The 21,730-nt window shown below is 37.7% G+C and overlaps 2 protein-coding genes and 1 pseudogene across 4 annotated transcripts; 2 read left to right on the top strand and 1 right to left on the bottom strand.

Annotated features, from left to right (window-relative positions):
- The first annotated feature begins 988 nt into the window (after positions 1 to 988).
- LOC149389926 (heme binding protein) lies at positions 989 to 3,513 on the top strand. Its single transcript, XM_089624703.1, has 7 exons — positions 989 to 1,343; positions 1,444 to 1,511; positions 1,853 to 1,919; positions 1,985 to 2,216; positions 2,659 to 2,727; positions 2,816 to 2,916; positions 3,071 to 3,513. Exons 1-7 carry the CDS (start codon positions 1,092 to 1,094, stop codon positions 3,359 to 3,361), a joined length of 1,080 nt encoding a protein of 359 aa, XP_089480829.1. The 5' UTR covers positions 989 to 1,091; the 3' UTR covers positions 3,362 to 3,513.
- Positions 3,514 to 5,418: 1,905 nt separating this feature from the next.
- On the bottom strand, positions 5,419 to 7,037 carry LOC149389925 (protein-tyrosine-phosphatase PTP1 pseudogene; annotated as a pseudogene).
- Positions 7,038 to 14,856: 7,819 nt separating this feature from the next.
- TWD1 (FKBP-type peptidyl-prolyl cis-trans isomerase family protein) lies at positions 14,857 to 18,848 on the top strand. Of its 3 annotated transcripts, none has more exons than XM_089623047.1 (8): positions 14,857 to 15,112; positions 15,259 to 15,332; positions 15,585 to 15,767; positions 16,362 to 16,451; positions 16,857 to 17,041; positions 17,128 to 17,250; positions 17,467 to 17,619; positions 18,341 to 18,848. In XM_089623047.1, the coding sequence occupies exons 2-8, from the start codon at positions 15,296 to 15,298 to the stop codon at positions 18,668 to 18,670; spliced, it is 1,101 nt and encodes a 366-aa protein (XP_089479173.1). In that variant the 5' UTR covers positions 14,857 to 15,112; positions 15,259 to 15,295; the 3' UTR covers positions 18,671 to 18,848. The 3 variants fall into 3 exon arrangements, with proteins under 3 accessions (XP_089479173.1, XP_089479172.1, XP_089479174.1); XM_089623046.1 differs by having other exon boundaries at positions 14,858 to 15,112; positions 15,281 to 15,332; XM_089623048.1 differs by lacking the exons at positions 14,857 to 15,112; positions 15,259 to 15,332 and having other exon boundaries at positions 16,346 to 16,451.
- The last annotated feature ends 2,882 nt before the right edge of the window (positions 18,849 to 21,730 follow it).

Raw genomic sequence — 21,730 nt, 5'->3', positions numbered from 1 at the left:
TGGGATGGGCAACACCGACTACAAAAGAGTTATTGCTACCCAAAAGACAAAAAATATTGAATTTCATCGCAAACTATCACAAATACTCGCAAACTATCGCAAATAAATTGGAATTTGAGAAACAACTACAAAATGGGTTGTTGTTGTACACAATTACAATTTTATTGCGAATATTTGCGATTACATTCAAGATTTGTGATGGTTTGCAAGTGATGAAGTTCAATATTTTCTTCACTGATAGAGTAAAAAATTAATAACATTATTTTTTAATATTAATTTTGCGCATGTTCGTCGAATATCGTCGGAGATCATTAGAAATCATCGGAGGTCGCTAGAAGAGTGAGAACCGAGATATTTAAGGAGATGAAAGATAAAATTATTTGAAGGGATATTTTTGTTCAAAAATATGATAAAAGTCTAATTTTAGATGAAAGACACACAATGAGCCTAGTCTTGATACTTAATTAGTTTTTCTAAATTAAGTTAAGGATTTTGTTTAAAGAGAGGTTATGATTTTTTTTAAATAATGAAAAAATATTTATTTTATTAAGGACATTTTGAGGAATTCAAATTTTATTTTGTAAATAAAATGAAAAAATGGTATTTATAATATAACATATTTTTATGGAAGATATTTATCATTTATATTAAATTGAAGAAAGATGTCTAATATTTCATAAAAATCGAAAGAATAAATCGTGCATTCATCAATATTTTTCCTTTTAGCTTCAACGTACCGGTGTGTCGCTATTATTATTTATTAATTAATGTTGTTATTTATCATCATCTTATTCTTACCACTACTATTTCTTTTTTCTCTTCATAAATTTGCTCAATAATTATTTTTTCGCTTGGACCTACATAATTTGAATATTCTAAGGATGGCTGGACTTATAATTTGACTAAATAATTTAGTAATTTTTATCTTCTTGTGTATTTTTCTATTTAGTTTTGGGCATGTCTTAGAATAAATAAATAAATAAATTCGTGTCTCGAAGAAATTTCGTTTAGAGAGAAAGAGAACAAACGGTTGAAAAACCAAACAAAAACTCATCTAAGATTTTCTCTCTCTTCCCCTCGTCGCGACCATAATGCTTCGAGTGTTGTTACTGCTATCTTTCTCTCTTCTGATCGCCCGGGTCAGCGCGCACGAGGAATCGGGCGAGTGGAAGTGCGAGTCGGACTCGGAGAGCCAACTTGCTGCCGAGTTCAGACCCGGACTCGTGACTGTGGACGGCAACACGGAAGATTGGGATGACGTGGATGGCTACGAATTCTCTCTCCTCCCAGCTCTCGACCCAGATCAAGAACACGAGTACCAAGCTGGTAAAATGACCCTTAAGGTACATAATTCTTTTTTCTTCTTTTGGGAAATGTCTTGAAAGAAATTAAAAAAGTGATTTTTTTTTTGTGTGTGTGTGTGTGTGTGTATGTGATGTACAGGCTTTGCATGATGGTCGTGATGTGTTTTTCATGCTCCAAGTTGACAGTGACTATGTGTACTCAAAAGGGTATGTGATTTTATTTGATTGACTCATAAAGTTAAGTTCCTTTTTCAACCAAGACTCATGTTGAGATTGTGTGTGATTCAATTTCAATTTGAATCTGAGATCTGTGTCTATGAGTGCCTTGATCTTTGACTTCTATTTCTTTTGGTAAATCATGATGATCAATTTCACATTTGAAAGATTTTCGGTTCAATCTTTTTTGCTAGCTGAAAGATCTTTCCTATTACTGGTCTTGGGTGGGTATGAACAGGATTACATAGCCAATCAACTTTTTTATGAGTTGACATGAAAAGCTTTTTTTTTTTTGGTCCCTGATAAAGTCTTAAATTTTGGTTTTGGTGAAGTGAAAACAAGAAATGCCCATCTGTTGCTCTGATGTTTCAAATCGGTGACGAAGCGACTTATCACAATGTAAGCTTCTAAAAGATCCCCAATCAGTCTCAACCCTAACCCTAATCAAGTAATTATAATGATAGATGGGTGGGTGTAAAGAAGGAATGAGCTCTTGCACCAACAAGACTTGTAAAGGCCATGAAGTCGATATCATGCACTTTTCGATAGGGAGCGCTATCCCGGGGAGGCTCTACGGTAGCAACCCTGTGGACAACGCCGAGGGCTCCGGGAACGACAGATTCGGACACCTCGTTGATCTCTATTCCTGGAACCCCCATTGTCGCTACCTTGATGGCAACGGTCCATCCGGCACAGGTATTCCTTGTTTTTGAACTTTGATGAATCGTTGAGACAGTGTTTATATGATTCTTTTTTTAGTTTAAATCCAATAATGTATTTCACTTTACTCTTGAGTTTGTAGGACTGAGAACAAATCAACCGATTTCAGTTATCGGTGACGAAAACTTTCTTCTAAACATATAAAAATATAGTATGGCATTTGCAGAGTTTCAATCATAAATATAATGTTTGTTTGTTTGTTTGTTTTTTTTTGTTTTTTTTGTTTTTTTTGTTTTTTTTTTTTTATATTTTTCTTGAGGGTCTCTGTTTATCGTAATCGCGAGAAATCCATGATTAGAAATATTATTCATTTTTTAGTGAGAAATAAATGGGTTTTTTTTACATGAGAGTGAAACTGAATTCAGCTTCTGTGAATTAATAAATGTTTTTTTGGCTATTTATTTATTTATTTTATCAGTAAATGATTCTCGTTCCCAGAACGATTGGCAAGGAGCATGGTGGCACAGTAGCCTCAACTCTCCCTCGGGTAAATTTATGATCATGGCAGTCCATATATAAATATATGTATATGTGTGTGTACTTACTTTCTTGATATAACTATCTTATGATGACAGGGTTTGTGGAGGACGAGAGTCCATATTCGGAACAGGGTAAAAAAGGCACTTACTACTTTGAATTCTCGCGCCCCCTAAGAACCTTGGATCGTCTTCAACAGGTACTATTTTTAATTAACCGATTCCCTTAAGATGTTCTTATGTGCTTGAATCTTTTTCCATCTGCATATCAAGTTGTTAGTAATTAATTGGGAAATGCTATCAAATTCCCGAATGGGTGACATTATCGAGTGGGACATTTTTGCATTTGATTAGGACGTCCAATTCATGATCGGGAAAAGGAGCAAGATGTCGGTGGCACTTTGGTACCCTCTCGGTGAGCTTCCATGGCACGGCTCTGGACACTTCACAGTTGGCTGCGACTGGATTTCATTGGACGTCCCTTCACAACACAGCATGAGAGGCGGCTCCAACTCCTCGGGAGGGGCGTCCAGCGTCTTTGCGCTCCTTCTCTCCGTGGTTTCTCTGTGTGCCTCTGTTTTTGTTGGGTATTGGGTTGTTTTCAGACCCAAGACAATCCCCTTTTCACCAATGGAAAATCTCTAGGTCTTATTTGTTGATAGTTGAGTCGTTTCTGTTTCATTCCCATTGTAATTTTTATGTATAATTTGTGTTTTTTTGGGGGAGACAAAAAAATGCTTCACATTGTGACAAAGCTATAAATTTTTATATCAAATTTTGGTAGGATTATTATGTCATTGATGATCTATTTTATTGAAATATTGATGAAAATATCGACGTGTATTTTAGAGAAATTTAAAATGTTTATCAGAATATTTAGGTGGAATTGTTCTACAAAAAATTATAGTCTTTAGCAAATATATTCAGCTGCATTTTTGGCTGAACTTTTGGATTTTGAACTCCTTTTTTTTTTATTATTAATCAGAAAAAGATAATTCACTGAAAGTTTGGAACTAAGTGTCTCTCAAAATTAAGCTAAGTGTCTGATCAGAGAGCTCACCAAAACTGTTTTGATTTTTTGCCCATTTACAAGCTTAATGAGCAAGATCATTAAAACTTCTTGGAACCCAAATTAATTCAAAACTTGAAAAGAAAATGACCCCAACAACCTCTATTTCGTCTTCCATGAGCACGCATGCATCACCACTTTGGCGTCCGACTGGATCCAGCCTTGTTCCCGAGTCCATTAGGAAGCCATTAAAATCGCCTCTAGCTCCGCCGCTGCTGCAGAGACTCCTCTTCCAGCCTCGATGATGAGAACAGCGGACACCGCTCCACCTTCTTCCAGCCAACTTGCATCCACACGGATCCACGTCCACGACGGGTCAGGAGCCAGATTGCTAATTTCTGACTCGGTGCAAAGTCCAGGCACCTGCTCTCTATCTCATTGGTTAGATCTTGTATCAAGGGCATCTTACCCCGTGGAAAACGGTATTCCGTGTTTACCAGACTTGGTCACAAATGACAGCGCAACAACTCAGTACGAAAGCTCCACCTAGAGCCAAACCACAAAGCCTTCACCACCGGGCATTCCCGAAACAAATGGTCGATCGTTTCTTTCGGTGCTTGCTGGCAGAGCAAACACCTTAGCTGGTTGCCCGGGAAGAAGCCACCTACGTGTTCGCCGGTCTTCATGCAATCTTTGATTATTTTCCACAACAGCAACTTCCAAAGCTTCTTTGTCGCCAGGTTATCTTCGCCGAATCTTTCCTCATTAAGGAACCAATAAGCACTTTTCACCGAGAAATTTTCAGATTTAGTACCACGCCAAACCAGAGAATCAGATCTCGACCCAGGGCGAGGTCTGATTTGCAAGATTGCATCTGCAATAATCGGGGTGAATACCGTTCTGATTAGCTCTTGATCCCAGTCTCGCGACCCTGGGATGAATAACTTACTCACTGAGCCATCTATATAATTAGTTGCTCTTAGAGGATTGAAGGGGGCTGTCCCACCCCCGGGATCCAAGGGCTATTCCAAGTGTCCGTCTCATCCCCTTCACCAATACTCACCATGCTTGCTTTCTCGACTAAGTGAGTCGCTGAGACGATAGCCTTCCAAGTAATGGAGATGTCCTCCTTTGTCGAGGCTCTCGAAAACAAGAATGTATCCTCAGCGAACATTAGGTGAGTCACCGCCGGCATGGATCGAGAGTTGCTAACCCCATGAAGCCCTTTAATCTTCTCAGCTCTAAGCAAGAGACTGGAAAGTACTTGTCCGCACAAGTGGAAAAGATATGGCGATAGTGGATCGCCTTGGCGGAGTCACTGACTCAGTTTGAGTGATGAGAGAGGGCTGCCATTTAAAAGCACCGAGAGCGAGGTGCTAGCTAAGCACGTTTGGATCATGGCTCGGAAATGATCTCCGAATCCGTTTGCAGCAAGTACTTTGTTGATGAAGCACCACTCGATTCTATCATAAGCCTTACTAAGATCCAATTTGATTCCATGAGACCACCCTTGTTTCTTCTTTCGCCGATACATAATCTCCTGCGCCAACACCGAATTTTCCGCGATCCATCGCCCCGGATCGAACGCGGACTGGAATGGGCTTATGACATTGTGAATAAGGGGCTTTTAACAATTCGCCACCATTTTAGCTATGATTTTGTAGCTAAAATTACAGAGACTTATTGGTCGGTATTTGTCAAAAGAAACCGGATTAATACACTTCAGTATTGTCACACGAAGGTGTTATTGATTTCCTTGATAAATTTTCTAGACCGAAAGAAACTCTGAACCGTATCAACAACCTCTCCTTTCACAGTGGACCGATATCGCCTAGGGAAGCAGCCCGAAAAGCCATCTAGCCCCGGTGCCTTTGTAGGGTCCATTTCCAATACCACACTTCAAACTTCCTCTTCAGTAGGGATGCAAATCAGCTCGCTGTTCACATCTTCCGAAACCTTATCTTCGAACAGCTCCTCGAGTTGATTTCCTATAACAAGATTGGAAGAAGTGAAGATATTTTTGAAATTACGAGTAAAGTACTCACCAATCTCAACCCAGGATTCCAACCATCCTCCTCCTGAGTCACAAATGCCTCTGATATGTTTATTACAATCTTATGGGAAATGTACAAGTAAAGGGGTTTATATAGCCATGAAACATAAAAGAAATAAAGGAAAATACAATGAAATAAATAAAAGAAAAACAACTTGTTGAACTTGTCGTTTTATAAACATAAACGACACTACAAACATATTTGATTTCTAATACACCTCCGCAAGATGAACTTTCCCGAAAGTTCATCTTGGATTGAACTTGATATCGGAGAAGACAACTCGGAGAAGACCTCGATCGAATGAATGAAGAAAAAATTGACTTTGTGAAGAGCCGGTCTTGTTTTGAGAAAAAAAAAATTTCTCTGAGATATTTTGTCGAACACCTCAAGTGCGCTAAGAAGAACAGGAATTCTCTTGGATGATCTTCTGCCTGGAAATAATCTCCACATTTCTCTGTCCTATAATTGTCAATCAGCCGAGTTATCATCACAATCGCAGGGCATCGTTGTTGAATCACCATCTCCCAGAAGTCCTCGTAAGTCTCTGGAAGCGGACCTTGTGTGGCTACGAACCGGGAAACGCTCTCCGAATCAGAGGCCGTGACGAAGCTGACATTAATGTAGCCCCTCGCCGAAGGTCTGTAATCTTTGCAAGATTCGAGGACGACTCTAGTGCTGTCAAAAGGCGCGACATCGGTGTATCGATTCTTGCTCAAGTTGACGGGGTCGAAAGCGACGGTACTTCTGTTCATTATCTCGATCGGAGAAAGCCTATTAGCCTGGAGCGAAGCGAACTCTTTGTGAATCCTCTGCGGGGTTCGGAGCTTGTCCTTGAAGAGCCCTAGGGCTTCCGAGCACCACCTGAGCTGGTCGGGGCTCAGCGAAGCTCGCGGTGGAGATTCGGGCGGGAAGGTCAAAGGCGCCAAGGGCTTAGCGGCGACGGAGTCCATGGCGGAGGAAAATTTCCGGTGGGCTCTGGATCGCCGTGAAGTGATGTTCCCCAGAATGTGAGAGAGAGAGAGAGATGAAGACGAAGGGACTCGCTCCTACGGCAGCCATGGACGCCATTAGAGTACGGACGTGGAAGAAAGAACCCTGATTTGGTTGGGTATCTTGAATTAGGCATAGTAACGTCGTCGATCCACTTTCCGTCGAGGTTTCTTGAAGCGTCATGAAACAGACAATGAAGAAGAAACAAATTTTGGATTTGGGGGCCAAACGTAATCGTATGAACCATCTCCGTCGATGAAGCTTCATTATCCGGCATCATAGCAACAAAAAGGAAGCTTGAAGCCTTGACACGGCGGGAGTTCACCGGAGAAGATCTTGAATGTCGACGCGGCGGGACTCGCTGGATTGGGATCTTGAACCCGTTGATACGACGTTGAATCGCCGAAAAAAAAAAATCTTTAAGTCTTGACAAAGCGAAAAATCGCCGGAAGAAGATCTTGAAAGTTAACACGGCTTGAATCGCCGGAAATAGATTCTTGTTGATGAAACGGCTTTGAATTTGCCGGACTAGAATCTTGATAAAAACACTCCGAACTTCCAATGCGCTCCGTCGATGAAGCGATGGTGAGAAGAACTTGAAATCGAGAAAAAGAGGCGCCAAAAAACCGGAATACTTGGAGGTAAAAGGAAATTGACCTTCGTGAAATTCCACCGGGCTCGCGTCGGAGATCTTTTCCGATCGTCGAGGAAATCGGGGAGGACGAAGTGAATTTCTCTAACCTAGAAAATCTAATGCGGAAATTCGCTATGATACCATATTACGTTTCTAGGTTATGATAGATAGAAATTGGATTTGAGAATTGGGGAAAAACTAACTCTCATCTTGAATGATTGAGAGTGAAAAATGTTTATTCCAATCTTATGAGAAATGTACAAGTAAAGGGCTTTATATAGCCATGAAACATAAAAGAAATAAAGGAAAATTCAATGAAACAAATAAAAGAAAAACAACTTGTTGAACTTGTCGTTTTATAGACATAAACGACACTACAAACATATTTGATCTCTAATAACTAGCGGAGGTATGAAAGAACCACGTGTTGCGGTTTCCATCTATCATCAATGATTCACGCAATTTATGTCTCCATATTAAGCTTTGTCGCTCGAGCAACTCTTCCAACATGGTTACCGTGCCAGCCTCACATTTAATTTGTTACGGAAAATGAATCACGCTGAATCTCACAGAGTGTGTTTTTGAAGTCCCAAATGCGATTAGCACAAAAGCCGAAGACTTCTTTGTTCCACACCTTCAGTGCATGCTGTTTTTTTTAATTATCTTTGCTAATTTGTCACTCGGCACTCCCGGAATCTCCCATCGCCATGCTTGTTTCATAACCTCTCTGTTGTTGATGTCGGACTTCATCCTCCATTAATAAACGTATTGGGCCAAGCTCGACACTGGCCTAGCGTGGCCTGAAACCACAACGTTGGCCCAATATGAGAAAACCATCGACTTTAAATTGGTTTATAGCCGCGAGGTGATTTAGTTTACTTAATTGAAGACACGTATTGTCCCTGAATACTCGGACAACGCTTGTCCATCGAAGTATACATCTCCTAACTGCCCCAAGAAGACCGGATCAACCTCAACAAGCGTTACACTGAATGATGGATAGATTCAAGCTTAACGCATGACGTGGCCTAGAAGACCGAAGATCGCTAACTCCTCCCTCCATTTATAAATACCCAGTCGATAGGCCTAAGTACGCACGTTACATCTGCTTATTATTTTACTTTCCATTTACTATTATTCTCTTGTAATAATTTTTTTATAAAGTGCTTAGTACAATAAGACCCTTTCTTTCCTGCTTGTGTTTTTTTTTTTGGAATTTATATATCTTTCTTTTGTTCATACGTTGGATTTGAGTTTAAGCTACTTATGGAAATCTAAGGCCCATCACAAATTCAAATCGATTCAATTTCATCACAAGTTGACGAGACTATTTTGGTGTGATTCTTCACGTCAACTGTTTGGCGCTATCTGTGGGAAGCCAATAAGTTTTTCTCATGCCCTGAGCCTAAATTCCTTTCCGACCACACACATCAACAACACTACATCCTGTCCGAATGGTGTCCCCACCTTCAACCCCCGCATCCGGCCTGAAATTAATCCCCAAGCTGAAATCCATGTTGGAAGCTCTCATGGAGAAGGCTGCCCACCAGGATCAATCCTAACAAACCGTAATGCGTGAAGTTTCAGCGCTCTCGTCGAAACACCATGCATTGGAATCTCGCTTGACACGAGTGGACTCCCTTTGGCGGGTTCGAACTTGAATGCTATTGGAACTAGCAGACCGGGAAGAAATCTCCCACCAGGAGTTAGACTAAATTTCTCGGAAGTCGAAATGACTCCCGAACCTAACAGGGATGAAATTTATGTTGAACTCCCACCTCCGCCTCACGAACTTCAACAACACATGCAGACCTTGAGAAATAGACCCATTCGATTTATTTTCCCGGCCTCTCAGCCTCGTCGAGAACGGGCGAGCTTTGTTGAGCCCGCACCTTGCAGGACAGAACGCCCCACGAGTCGACTGGCTTCGCCAAAGAATGAAACGGAGGAGTTCGGAATCCATATTGGTCCTCTCGCCAGGATGGGGAGCAGGAGAAAGCTCACGAGCCCGCTCTGCTCGAAGCTCGTTATAACTGTGACGAGATCGCTATGTTACGTCGCACTGTGGCCGATATCGCGGCCAGGCAGCAGGCCGTTAAGACACATGTGTATAACGCCACTAGCGACGCCCCAGAAATTGATCGATGAGACCCGTAGAACCCCGTTCACCGAATAACCAACGTTCGGATCAGGGACGCGGGAAAGCTCAGACTCCCCATCTATGAAGGGAAGACTGACCCGAAAGCGCACATGACCGCCTTCAGAATTGCCATTGATCGGGCTTATCTGAACAACAACTAGAGAGATGTCGGACATTGCCGCATCTTCGTTGAACATCTCACAGGGAACGTCTTATAGTAGTTCTCGAAGCTGGAGGAAAGGTCTATTGATAACTTTGACCGGCTATCAGTAGTCTTTTTGAAGAACTACTTCATGTACGTGGAGGAATAGGCTTCAGATGCTGACCTATAATCGCAACCAGCAAGGAGCCCAAGAATCGATGAGAATTTTCATGACCCGCTTCAAAGGGGTTATGTCAAGAATTAGCGGTATTAGCAATGCAGGAGCAATCGCGGCTCTAAAGAACAAACTATGGCATGAATCTCGATTCCGCGAGGAATTAATCATAAATCAGCCCGCTACAATCAAAGATGCTATGCATCAAGCATTGAAGTGCGATACTGCCGAAGAAGAGAAAGCCTCCCTTGCAAAGAGATTCGCGGCCATAAAAGCGACCCCGAGCCAAACAAATTCACACACTCAAAATCCCCATCCATATACGCCCAAAAGGCGTAACAATGGACCCACACCTTCCCAGGGAAACCATTCTTATCCCTAGTCGGGTAAACCAAGGTTCCCACGGTACTTCTCGTATGCGGTCGCTGGGAATAACAAAGGGAAATAATTCGCCCCGCGATCAAACACATGGACCCCAGATAATTTGGCGTATTTTAGTCTCCACAAGAACTATGGTCATAAGATCGAAGACTGCAGGGGGCTGAAAGATTTCCTCGTTGTGAAATATGCTCGAGGCGAGCTCAGTGGCGTCGATTTGGGGTAACTGCCCCCGCATTCAGAATTTAGATCAAGTCTCACTGTGACCATCATAACTATTTCAAATAACTATTAGAAGAGTTTGTTATGCAAACTAGTTTGGACTCTTCTTGTAATATTAATTACTTCAGGGCAAGACGTAGTCGTCACAACTCATTCTTATGACAAAGAATGAATGGTTAGGTTAGTTGATTTACTGAGAGTTTACTTTGAGTTGCCTTACAACTTTTAAACTAAATCTATCATTTTGTATCTACTTGTGGGCATAAATACCAACAACAAACCCAAATCGCCTAAGCATTTATAAATACACTAAGAACTTCACACGTAAAACCCAACTCTGAATCACATTTCCCTTAAATTTGGTTCTTTTAGATTACAATTGAAACCCAAAATCAAAATGGTGAATCCTTAGATTTGGAATATACTGTTGACCCACCGTCGCACTCTCAACCTTTTCATCATCTGTGTCGCGTAGTGCCTCACTGTCGCCTCTGGAGCGAAGGTAAGTTGCTCCAAAGGCACCACCTACAATTACTATCTATGAAAAAAAAAACATAAAAAATATTATGAAACTTGGAAAGCTGTATAATTTATCCGAGTTTAAGTTTGACGAAAATTTAGACTGTAAATAAGTTCTTTTAGTGAAAGTAGACATTATAATTTGTATACAAATGTAATCATGTTTTTTAATTTCTGAAGAATACCATCAATGTCATTAAAAGTAAAAATCTAAACAACAATCAAACATAATTAGTTCTGCTCAATCAAATATGTTATTTTACAAAAATAAAAATCTAAACACCAATCAAACATAACTACATCCGTTCAATCAAACATATTATTTTACATAAGTGTATGTAAAAGTAAATTCTCGAAAAAATGTCAATACGTACTAAGCGTAATTGACCTTCAAGATGTAACAAATACATGCATCATTATACGCTGTTAATTTTCTTAAAAGTGCAAAAAAAAAAAAATACCATAATGCCATCAAAAAAGAGAAATTTATATGAATATTACCATTTCAACACTACTTTACTAAAACAAACTATAGTGTAAATTATCACGGATCTATTAGTAAATAAGTTGTGAAAGAGTCCGTTATACTCTTAATGAAATCGTTTACGAAATTGCTAGTTTCGTGACAAATAGGTCAGAAAATAATCACGAAAATCAGCAATTTCATGACCGATCTGTCATGAAAATCCTAATCTGTCACAAAAATTGTAGAATTCGTGATCGATCTGTTACGAAATCCTGCAAGTTCGTGATTGATTTTATTAAAGATATAACAGTCTTTTCACAACTCATTATTAATAAATCGTAAAAATTTGTTTTATGATTGATTTTAGTAAAGTGATATTAATGTAAATTTCCCCAACAAAAATGAGCTTCTAAGTTGAATCAATGGAACTTCAACCTATTTTGGAGGAACATGATTCAATTCCTACCAGTAAAAAAAATCATCATTTTTGGAGTATTTTTTTTATAAAGGTCTTCTCAAAGCATATATTGATAAAACCCATAGGCTTAGTTTACAAGAATAGCGCAAGGAAATTCAAAAATTCACAGGAAAAAGATGAAAAAGTAGACCATAAACAATCATAAATACAACAAAATAACATGTGGGTTACCCGTTTGTGCTGGTAACAAATCATTATCATACTACTACACGAATTACGAGCGGAAAAGTTGGTCTTTACCTGTTGCAGATTGCGGTTTTAAGGATCTTGTCCGACTGAGATCTACGCACAAAGAAAATCATATCTTAGATCGGAGATTCAAATCTAAATAAATATTCAAAACCACTACGATTAAAGATCGGACGATACAAAAACCAGATCTAATAAGTCTGAAATTATTGAAACATAATCAAAAGAAAATGCAAAACATGAAGAATAAAATAAAAAATAAAAAAATTCCCCTAGGTGAAGAGTCTTCCATTGCTGGATATTACCGGAGTGTCCGTATCTCAGAAGAGGCGACGATACCGGAGATCGAAAGCCCAAATCTTGATTTTTTTTGGGGAGAGAGAGAGAGAGAGAGAGAGAGAGAGAGAGAGAGAGAGAGCAAGCACGACAGCGGCTTTTTGAAGTATAACTTTATTCTGATATTTGTGCTGAAATAGTTAATCGGTTGAAAATTTTAGATAATGTAAGAATAAGATATTTAAAAAAATGTGTCATATAACTTCTATATGAAAATCAAGTATCAGTCATTGCTTCAATAAAAAAAAAAGAATTTTTGTATGAAGTAGTCAATCCAAACTTAATGTTTAGCAAAATAGTTAAGCTTTCATAAATTAGTGCACTCTAGCCACTTATAATGTAAAAAAAAAAATACTAATATACCCTTAATGTTTGTATAAACCTGTTTTTTCATAATTTCAAAATAATTAATCTAGGTGTCCAAAATTTTAATCCACTATTTTTTAATGCACTTTTTATATATACCAAATAGTTTCAAAACTAATTCCACCATCAAAGCTTGGCAACAAATTTTTAAAAAAATTTAATTATGCCTTCAGTTTTGTTAATCCTTATTCAAAACAAACAAACAAGTTACATGATTTCAGTCGGGGTACATGATTTCAAAAAATTAATTGTGCCTTCAAAAATTTTAATTGTGCCTTCAAAATATGATTTCAGGCAACAAAATGTTTGAAGTCTAGTCATCTACAACGAGAAGGCAACGGAGCTTTCAAAATATTTAATCCCGCTTTCAACATATTTAATCCACTTTTCGAAGAAGAAGAAGAAGAAGAAGAAGAAGAAGAAGAAGAAGAAAAAGAAGAAGATGGTGGTGGTGGTGATGAAGATCGATGACGATGTAGGCCACAGAGATCGGCGACGACGATCTAGAGACTGTCAAGCTGCCCAATCACGGCGATTCCGGCAAAAAATTAGGGTTTCGCATCGGATAAGATGAAGATGAGGCGTTAGAACTTCTGATAGCCGGAGAACCGGCTTGTGATTCCGCATCGCCGGCGGGATCTGGCGGAAGCACCGATGCAACGTGGCGAGATTCGGCAGCGGAGATCTCTGAGCGTTGATGTTTGGTCGTATTCTTCGATCAGGTATGCTCGTTCCCGGTGATCGAAACCAACGCGTCGAGATCCTCCGCTGGAAGATGAGATTGAAGGCACCGGAGATAAGGACGATGATCAACGAAGATGAGGATGGCGATGGTGATCGAGGAAGACAAAAATGTCGATCGATCGCTACGACGGTTTTGACGATCGAGATTTTTATATAGTTTTTTTTTATTGATCGTATGGTTTGGGAAATCCAGTTTGGGTATGTCGAATTGTTTGGGTATCTTGTGTGTAAAGGCATCTTTAAATTTTTTTCATTTTGCCTCAACTTTTAAAAGGTGGAGCTATTTCAATGTTTAAAATATCGATACCGATACTCATACCGAGGTTCTGATTTTACGGATATATCGAACATCGACGGATATTCTATAACAATTTTAATACCAACTACCGATTATATAGGTGATATATCGATTATCGACAGATATATCGACAAAAATCCTATAAAAATATATAAAATGTATGTATAATTTAATGATACATATAACAATTATATTTTAAATAGATATATATATATATATATATATAACATATCTATATATATTTATATCTATATAGATATATATGTATATTTATATCTATAAATATACGTAATGACTGAATATATAACATTTATTTAGCTAACAATAAAGTTCACCTTATTATGAATTAATAAATTTAAAAAATCACTCCATATAAACCTATGTAGTTCTATGAATTTTAATACGCAATAATGGGTCTTCATCCTCCCCGGAACTCAAGTTTAAATTTTGGACATGTTTAGAGCTATGAAAATAGGTATTTCAGAAATAACTTTTATGTTTTGACTGTTGTAGGAATTTTTTTATAAAAACGGTATTTCAGGAAGAAAACGATATTTTGGCTGTTATCTTAGTTTTTTTTTACGGAACTTCCCATTTTCCCCAGGAAAAATGGTATGAACTAGCCAATCTTAAACTATTGCTTTTGCGAAATAGCCATAGTTTCATTTGTTTGGTAAATAGCAATCTCTCAAAAACTTTAACCAGATAATTGAATTGGCTTCGTCCTCATCGACGGAATCGGCTTCACTCTCGCCGCCGGGGGAATCGACTTCGTCCTCATCGGCGGAATCGGCTTCGTCCTTCTCGACCACCACTCCCTCTGCGATCTCGCCGCCCTCACCGTCTCTGTCATCGCCGCCTCCGGTGACGACGTTGCTCCGAGAATCTTCTTCGAAGAAGGCGCCCTAAGACCCTTTTTGGCTATATAGCCGCCTGACCTATCCGAACCTTGAGCTATTTCACATTGTCCTAAAAAAAAAAAAAAAAAGAAAGAAAAAGTACCGGTCATTGTCTCTAGTCAAAATTGCAAAAAGCGTCCCTCAATATCATCTTCGGTTGATGTATTTTTTAGCACCAGCTTTCAATGGAAAATCAATCGATTTCAAGAAGTTGTACTGATGATAAATGAAACACTTTGTTATTCAATTTTCCTATGATCGACTTCCTTGAATCTGATTCTAGGGTTTCTGTCTCTCCATCGCATCGCAATTATAATTCTTTCATCGTCCGACTCTGAGTTCTGAACCCGATTCGAGGTAAGAGAATTTCTCGTGATTTTTTCCCCTCGAATTCGATTTCTTGTTGCTTGTAATGATTCCAGTTTCACGCCGCGGAAGACAGAGAAAAAATCCGTCACCAAGTTCTTCCCCTCTATTGTTTATGAAAACTAGTATGTTTGAAGGTTTTGTTTGGATTTATGTAAGTGAACTTGGAGCGAAATGGACGATGTTCAAGCGAACCAGCATCAACAACTTGGTAATGTCTTATTCCTTTTCGTTGTTAAAATTTATTTCTTGATTGACATAAGAGAGATCTGATACCTCGTTTTTGTACAGTGATTTCCTTTCAGTTGAAGTCATTTTCTAATTTTTTTTTTGTCTATTTGCTTTTCGATTTTTTTTTTTTAATTTTTTTTTTTATGTTACTCGTGATTAAGGTATTTTTGAAATTGAAAGCGTAGAGTGGGTTTTCATAGAATATTGGAGAGGCTAAATATTGTATTTACAGGCCAAGATGAGGAGAGCGAAATAGTGGCAGAAAGTTCAGCTGTTGTTCGGGGAGATCCTCGTCCAGATGGTGATGAGCCTCCAAAAGCCGACTCAGAGGTGGAAGTTCTTCAAGATAAGGTTACAAAACAAATCATCAAGGAAGGCCATGGCTCCAAGCCATCCAAATACTCCACTTGCTTTGGTATGACCACCGAGTTTTAATTTTTATTTTATTTTATTTTTCTGCAGAATTGTGTTTCTGTCACCAACTACGAAAATGATGAAAGACTGTTAGATCTAAGTTATTGTTTTTTGTTGAGTGTCCATACAGATTATAGATAACTATTATTCTCTTGGCAATTTCGGACCCAATTTTTTGGGTGTTATTCATCTGCTGAGCATTGCTTACAGATCAAGTTTCATATTTCCAGATATGTAGCTTTGTTAAGCGTGCGACTAATTCTGACCTTATAACATTGCTTTTTATTTTTCTGCTGAGATTGTGTGCTCCGACTATGAAAATGATGATAAATTTTTATAATCGAAGTTCTTGTTCTGTGTCTGAGTGTCTTTATATATATGTTACAGAAACTATACCCAAATTCTTTTCCAAGTTAAGGAATGATTTTTTTGGCAAATCTTCTCCACGTCATACAGTGTTTTTTTTTTTTTTTTTTTTTGTCGTGGTTTGAATAGTATGCCATTCATGTTTCGGATTTTTCGGATATGTAGCTCTGTGACCTTATAACATTGCTTGGTTTTTTCCGGTTATGTGACTAGTGTTGTCAAATGACAGTTCACTACAAGGGCTGGACCGAGAGCACACAACATAAGTTTGAAGACACGTGGCTTGAACAACAGCCGATCGAAATTATTCTAGGAAAAGGTATCACCCTTTTTGTTATATTTTTTTTCTCACGTTTCAAATATTTACACTTGTACATGCATGTGAAATTATGAACTCGTCATTCACTTTAAATTTTGGCTCTTGGTTGTTTGTTAGTGATGATACCTTAGGGGCTGGGATAACTGCAATAATTAGCTATTAGTTGAATAATTGAGGATATCTTATTCCATAAGGCATGGAAACTATATGAGAAGAGAGAGGGAAAGGAATAAAATCCTTTTGGAAGATTGTAATAAAATCCTTTTGGGAGATTGTAATAATCGATTTATCTTTGCTTTTTGTACCATTTTTTCAGTTAGATGGATAGATAAACACATGGTTTTTATGTGGCTCTCTTTGTAAATGGCATTTCGGCTGTTTTTCTTTCTTTCTTTGTTTCATCAGAGAAGAAAGAGCTGACAGGGTTGGCTATCGGTGTGTCCCACATGAAGTCCGGTGAGCGAGCCTTGTTACACGTTGGTTGGGAATTGGGTTACGGCGAAGAAGGGAACTTTTCTTTTCCAAACGTCCCACCCAAGGCCGATTTAATATACGAGGTTGAGCTCATTGGGTTCGACGAGACCAAAGAAGTAAGTTGATCCCCATCCCAAATGAACTCCATGATGCTTATAGATTATATTATAGATGTTCAAGAGCTATGTTTTGGGCTTGACAGGGAAAAACCCGCGGCGAAATGACTGTCGAAGAAAGGATCGGAGCAGCGGACAGAAGAAAGATGGACGGGAATGCTTTGTTTAAGGAGGACAAACTTGAGGAGGCTATGCAACAGTACTCAATGGTGATAACTCGAGTTCCTTTTTCAGTTACTGACTCTTTGTACTCCTTCGATGTCTCTTCTATACGACCCAGGATGATGAAGTAGCCAGTAATTTTACCGATAAACTCAGTTCATCATTCAAGAAGCGAACCAATTGAACACTACTCTTGTAACCCTAATGATTTGCTAATTTCCACTCACGTTCTTACAAGTCTTGTGTTTTCTTGATGATAACAGGCCATAACATATATGGGCGACGACTTCTTGTTCCAGTTGTTTGGGAAGTACCGAGACATGGCCATGGCTGTTAAGAATCCGTGCCATCTTAACATGGCGGCTTGCTTAATAAAGCTCGAGCGCTACGATGAAGCTATTGGACAATGCACCATGGTGAGTAGAAATGATATTAGTGACAAATCTGTTGGGACATTCTGATATAAGAGAAATATAATGACAAATAGATAAGGGGTCCATATAGGATACTTAGAAGTTAACTCAGACGTGGTTCGACCTATTTGGGGGCCTTTACCAATAGATAAAGAAAGGGCCTTTTATAAAAATATTTAAATTCATTCAAACATAAAAAAAGAAAATAAAAACAAAAAACCACACATTGCAAAATCACTAGAAATTAAAATTTTAACTATCACTTTTTTATTGCTCTATATTTTCAAGCATCTAGTGCATCAATCATTTTTTTTTTAAAACAAAACATGCAGACTTTGAGTAAAACACTCATTCATTATTTTTTTATTTTTTTATATTTTTTTTTACGTTGCCGTCAGCTGATAACATGGTCAATAAAAATGCATAAGAGCAGTTAAGTCGTCAATACATAATCTATTGTTTTTATTATTAATGTTGTTATTATTATTATTATTATTATTTATGGAGTAGCAGAATAAAAACACTACCCAATTTAGTTAATTTTGTTGTATTTTTTTACCAATAAACTATCAAAGGTCAGAAAGTTACTTTTAGGGGTAGAGGGAAATTAGTAATTCGTTGAGGGGAACAAATACTAATATGTCAGTCTATAAATAGATTGGAGGGACACTTAATTAGGTTTTTATTCGTTGAGGCTGGGAAATTCTACTGAGTACGTGTGCAGGTATTGGGAGAGGAAGAGAACAACGTGAAAGCGCTTTTCAGGCGAGGCAAAGCCAGGGCGGAGCTAGGGCAAACCGATTCGGCCCGGGAAGACTTTTTAAAGGCTCGGAAATTTGCCCCCGAAGACAAGGCGATCACGAGGGAGCTGCGTTTATTGGACGACCACGACAAGGCCGTTTACAAGAAGCAGAAAGAGTTCTACAAAGGGATCTTCGGTCCTCCTCCGCCGCCACCGAAGCCGAAGCCAACCAACTGGCTCGTCCTTTTCTGGCACTGCTTACTCTCGTTGTTCTGTCGCCTTTTCAGATGCCACAACCGGAAATCCGACTAGCTTGATCATGCATTTCTGGAGTGGAATGACTTAACTTAGTTTACAGAATCAGCATTGTCAGATTTTCTACTTGCTCTTTGAACTGTTTTGTCACTCATTACCATGATTTTAGGCCTTTCTCTGAGGATTTAATTTATGGCTTCAAAATCCCAAGTGGTTATTTCAATATATGGACATATTTCTGTTTGATTACTTATACCAATATCATATGAACTGTTTAATATATATATATATATATATATATATATATATATATATATATATATATATATATATATATATATATATAGATTACCGAGGGAAAGGGAATTTATACTGATGGACATCATACATTACAATCTCTTCAACTAATCTCTAATACAATTTTGCCTGATCCTTTTTTGTCTATAAACTCATTTCACGTATTGGCTAACTTAACTTCAAAGTATCCTATATTGAACCCTTAAGAATTACATAGATCAAAACATTGTGGCAAATCAATATGAGATTCCCAGAAGATAACACAATCTACAAATATTCAACACTTTTTTACTTTCTTTTTTGCTTAGGGTTGTTACATAGATAAAACTTAACTATACACAAGACTGCTAATAGTAAATTACATGACAGACCCAAAACTAGAAGAGGTTACAAGCTTAAACACACAGTTTTATTTGGAAACACAAGATCTACCATTGTTGTCTAGGCAAAGGAATGGACATCCAAATAAAGTAGGCACAAACTATCCGTTGAGAAATATAGACGTAGACAGCAAAAGACAAGCTCATCAAGGTCAAGTCTTTCCAGTCACCCTTTTTCTTTGGCCTCAAACTCTCCTTCACAGACTCTCCAAGCTTGTCGAGCCTCAAAAAACCGGGTATTAAAGAAACCCTTTTCCTTTCTTCACTCCCTTCCTTTGAATCTTGGCCATGGCAAGACATGATCACAAGACTCCTCGGAGGAGGATTACTTCTGACTCTTGGACTCATGATCTTGACATGGAAATGATGAGAAATAGAAGCCATGGTGTTATGAGATATTATTGGACTTTTTGGTCGCCAAGGCTATGATATTAGTAATATCTTTTGGTGTGTTTTGATATTTGACGGATTGACCTTATCATTAATTTTTTTTTTTTTGTTGCCCTGAACCTTATCATTAAAATTTGGTGTAGAAGAAATAGACATTTGTGTTGAACGAGCCATTCAAAGGCTATGGTATGGAATATGGATAAGACTTTGGCCTTGTCGACGCGGGTTAGTGAAAAGTGGACCCTTTGAATTGAAATTTGACAAGCTATTATTTTTTATATTCCAACAAAATATGACAAGTGTAGATTGACTTTGAGTCTTGAGACAGATTTTTTCTTTTTCAATTTAGAATTAATCTAACTTTGAGAGTTAGGCTATGAACAAAACCATAATTCAATATAATTGACCCCATTCAGCTTCTTTTATATATTCTTTTTTTTTTTTTATAGAATTTCAGTTTTCTAAAACTGAGAAACGAAACTAGATTCGAGATCGGATTGGATATTATTCACTTCGACTTTGATTTTTTTTAGGGTTATATAGGTCTATAGCCAAACGGGGATTTTGATTTTAGCCAACCTTCTGTTAATTTCCTGTTAATAGCCATAGCAATCTATTTACAACATGTTAAAAGACTTGAACTACTCGCGTTATTCGAGGAACATCATTAACGTCATTAATTAATACACCAAATCACGCAGCCTCAACAAATCACTCGAACACAATTTCAAAAAAGAAAAACCCAAAACATTTCATAGCAAAAAAAAAAAAAAAAATCTCGGACCGAAACTCAGACGATCGAAGAGTTTTTCGGAAGCTTTTATACGATTGAAGATCATAAACACTCGAACCCGATGCCGAAGAAAAAGGTAATATCTCGAGTTTTTTTTTTTTTTTTTTCAAAAAATGGTTGTTCTAAATTTTTTTGACGGATGTTCTAATTTTTTTTTTTCAAAAATGGCTGTTCTTTCTTTACCAAGAAATTGTGTTTGCATGCTAATGTTTTTGTTCAAGACTGTTAATTAAGGGTTTGTAATATGAGAATGACGTTGGTTTGAAATCAATAGTATTGTTTGAGTGAATAGTGTTCGTTTTTTGAATCTGCTGTAGAAAATTGTTTGAATCTGCATATGAAAATAAGTATCTGTAAATTGGCTGTTAATAAGTTATTATAAACAGTCTATTAATGGTGTAAATAAGTCACAAATCATTTTGAGAGTGTGCTGGTAATATGCTACTATAGGTTGTTAATTATGACAGTAATAACATATAGTAAATTGACTTAGATGTAGATTTGTGAATTGAATGTCTATGTCATCGTTAATGAATAGGACGCTGCTCAGGAAGAAATTGCTCCGACACGGCCAAAGATGACATCATCGACAAACCAAGCAATCAACAATCTTTTGACTTAGGAATTTAGAACTTATTTACTGTTTTTACTGTCCTAAAACTCTAGTATTTATTGTTGATGCCATGTTCATGTAGTAGTTAAGTAAATTTTTAATTCAGTTTTTGAAGTTTGAGTTTCTGCTCAATTCTGTAAGTATGTGTATAACTACAACTTTGATCTTTTTTTGTCTATTTACATGCATGTTAGTTAATTAACTATCAATTTATATTAGTATGAGTGTGATTGAAAAACAGATAAAAAAACTTACCAGAATCTATGAGCGAAATTGAAGAACAATCATCAATGGTGACAGTAAGAAAAAAAAAATTGGACATTCAAATTTCTGAAATTATGAAACACAAAAGAATGGTAAAATTTGAATTACAGTTGGCGGCCAATCAAGGATCATAATTATCGTCAAAATGAAAACAAAATAATATCAATAAATGAAGAATATATTTACAGATTATATATTAATGTTTTGCCACGAAAATAGAAACTAATTAGCTAAAGTCAACCACTGAAATTATTCAAATCCACACGTCCAAAAATTCAAAAAATCACGTTAACTAGTTTTCTAATCGGTTTGATTCAAAAAATTTTAAAAAAAAACTGCCTAAATTCAAAGTCAATTAATGAGATGCCACGTAAGCAACT

This window comes from Urtica dioica, chromosome 8, assembly GCF_054948205.1.
Source record: "Urtica dioica subsp. dioica isolate 48M chromosome 8, U.dioica_male_clone48M_v1_H2, whole genome shotgun sequence".
Lineage (NCBI taxonomy): Eukaryota > Viridiplantae > Streptophyta > Magnoliopsida > Rosales > Urticaceae > Urtica > Urtica dioica.
The sequence above is the reverse complement of the archived record's forward strand: the minus strand, read 5'-3'. Positions and strand labels throughout refer to the sequence as shown.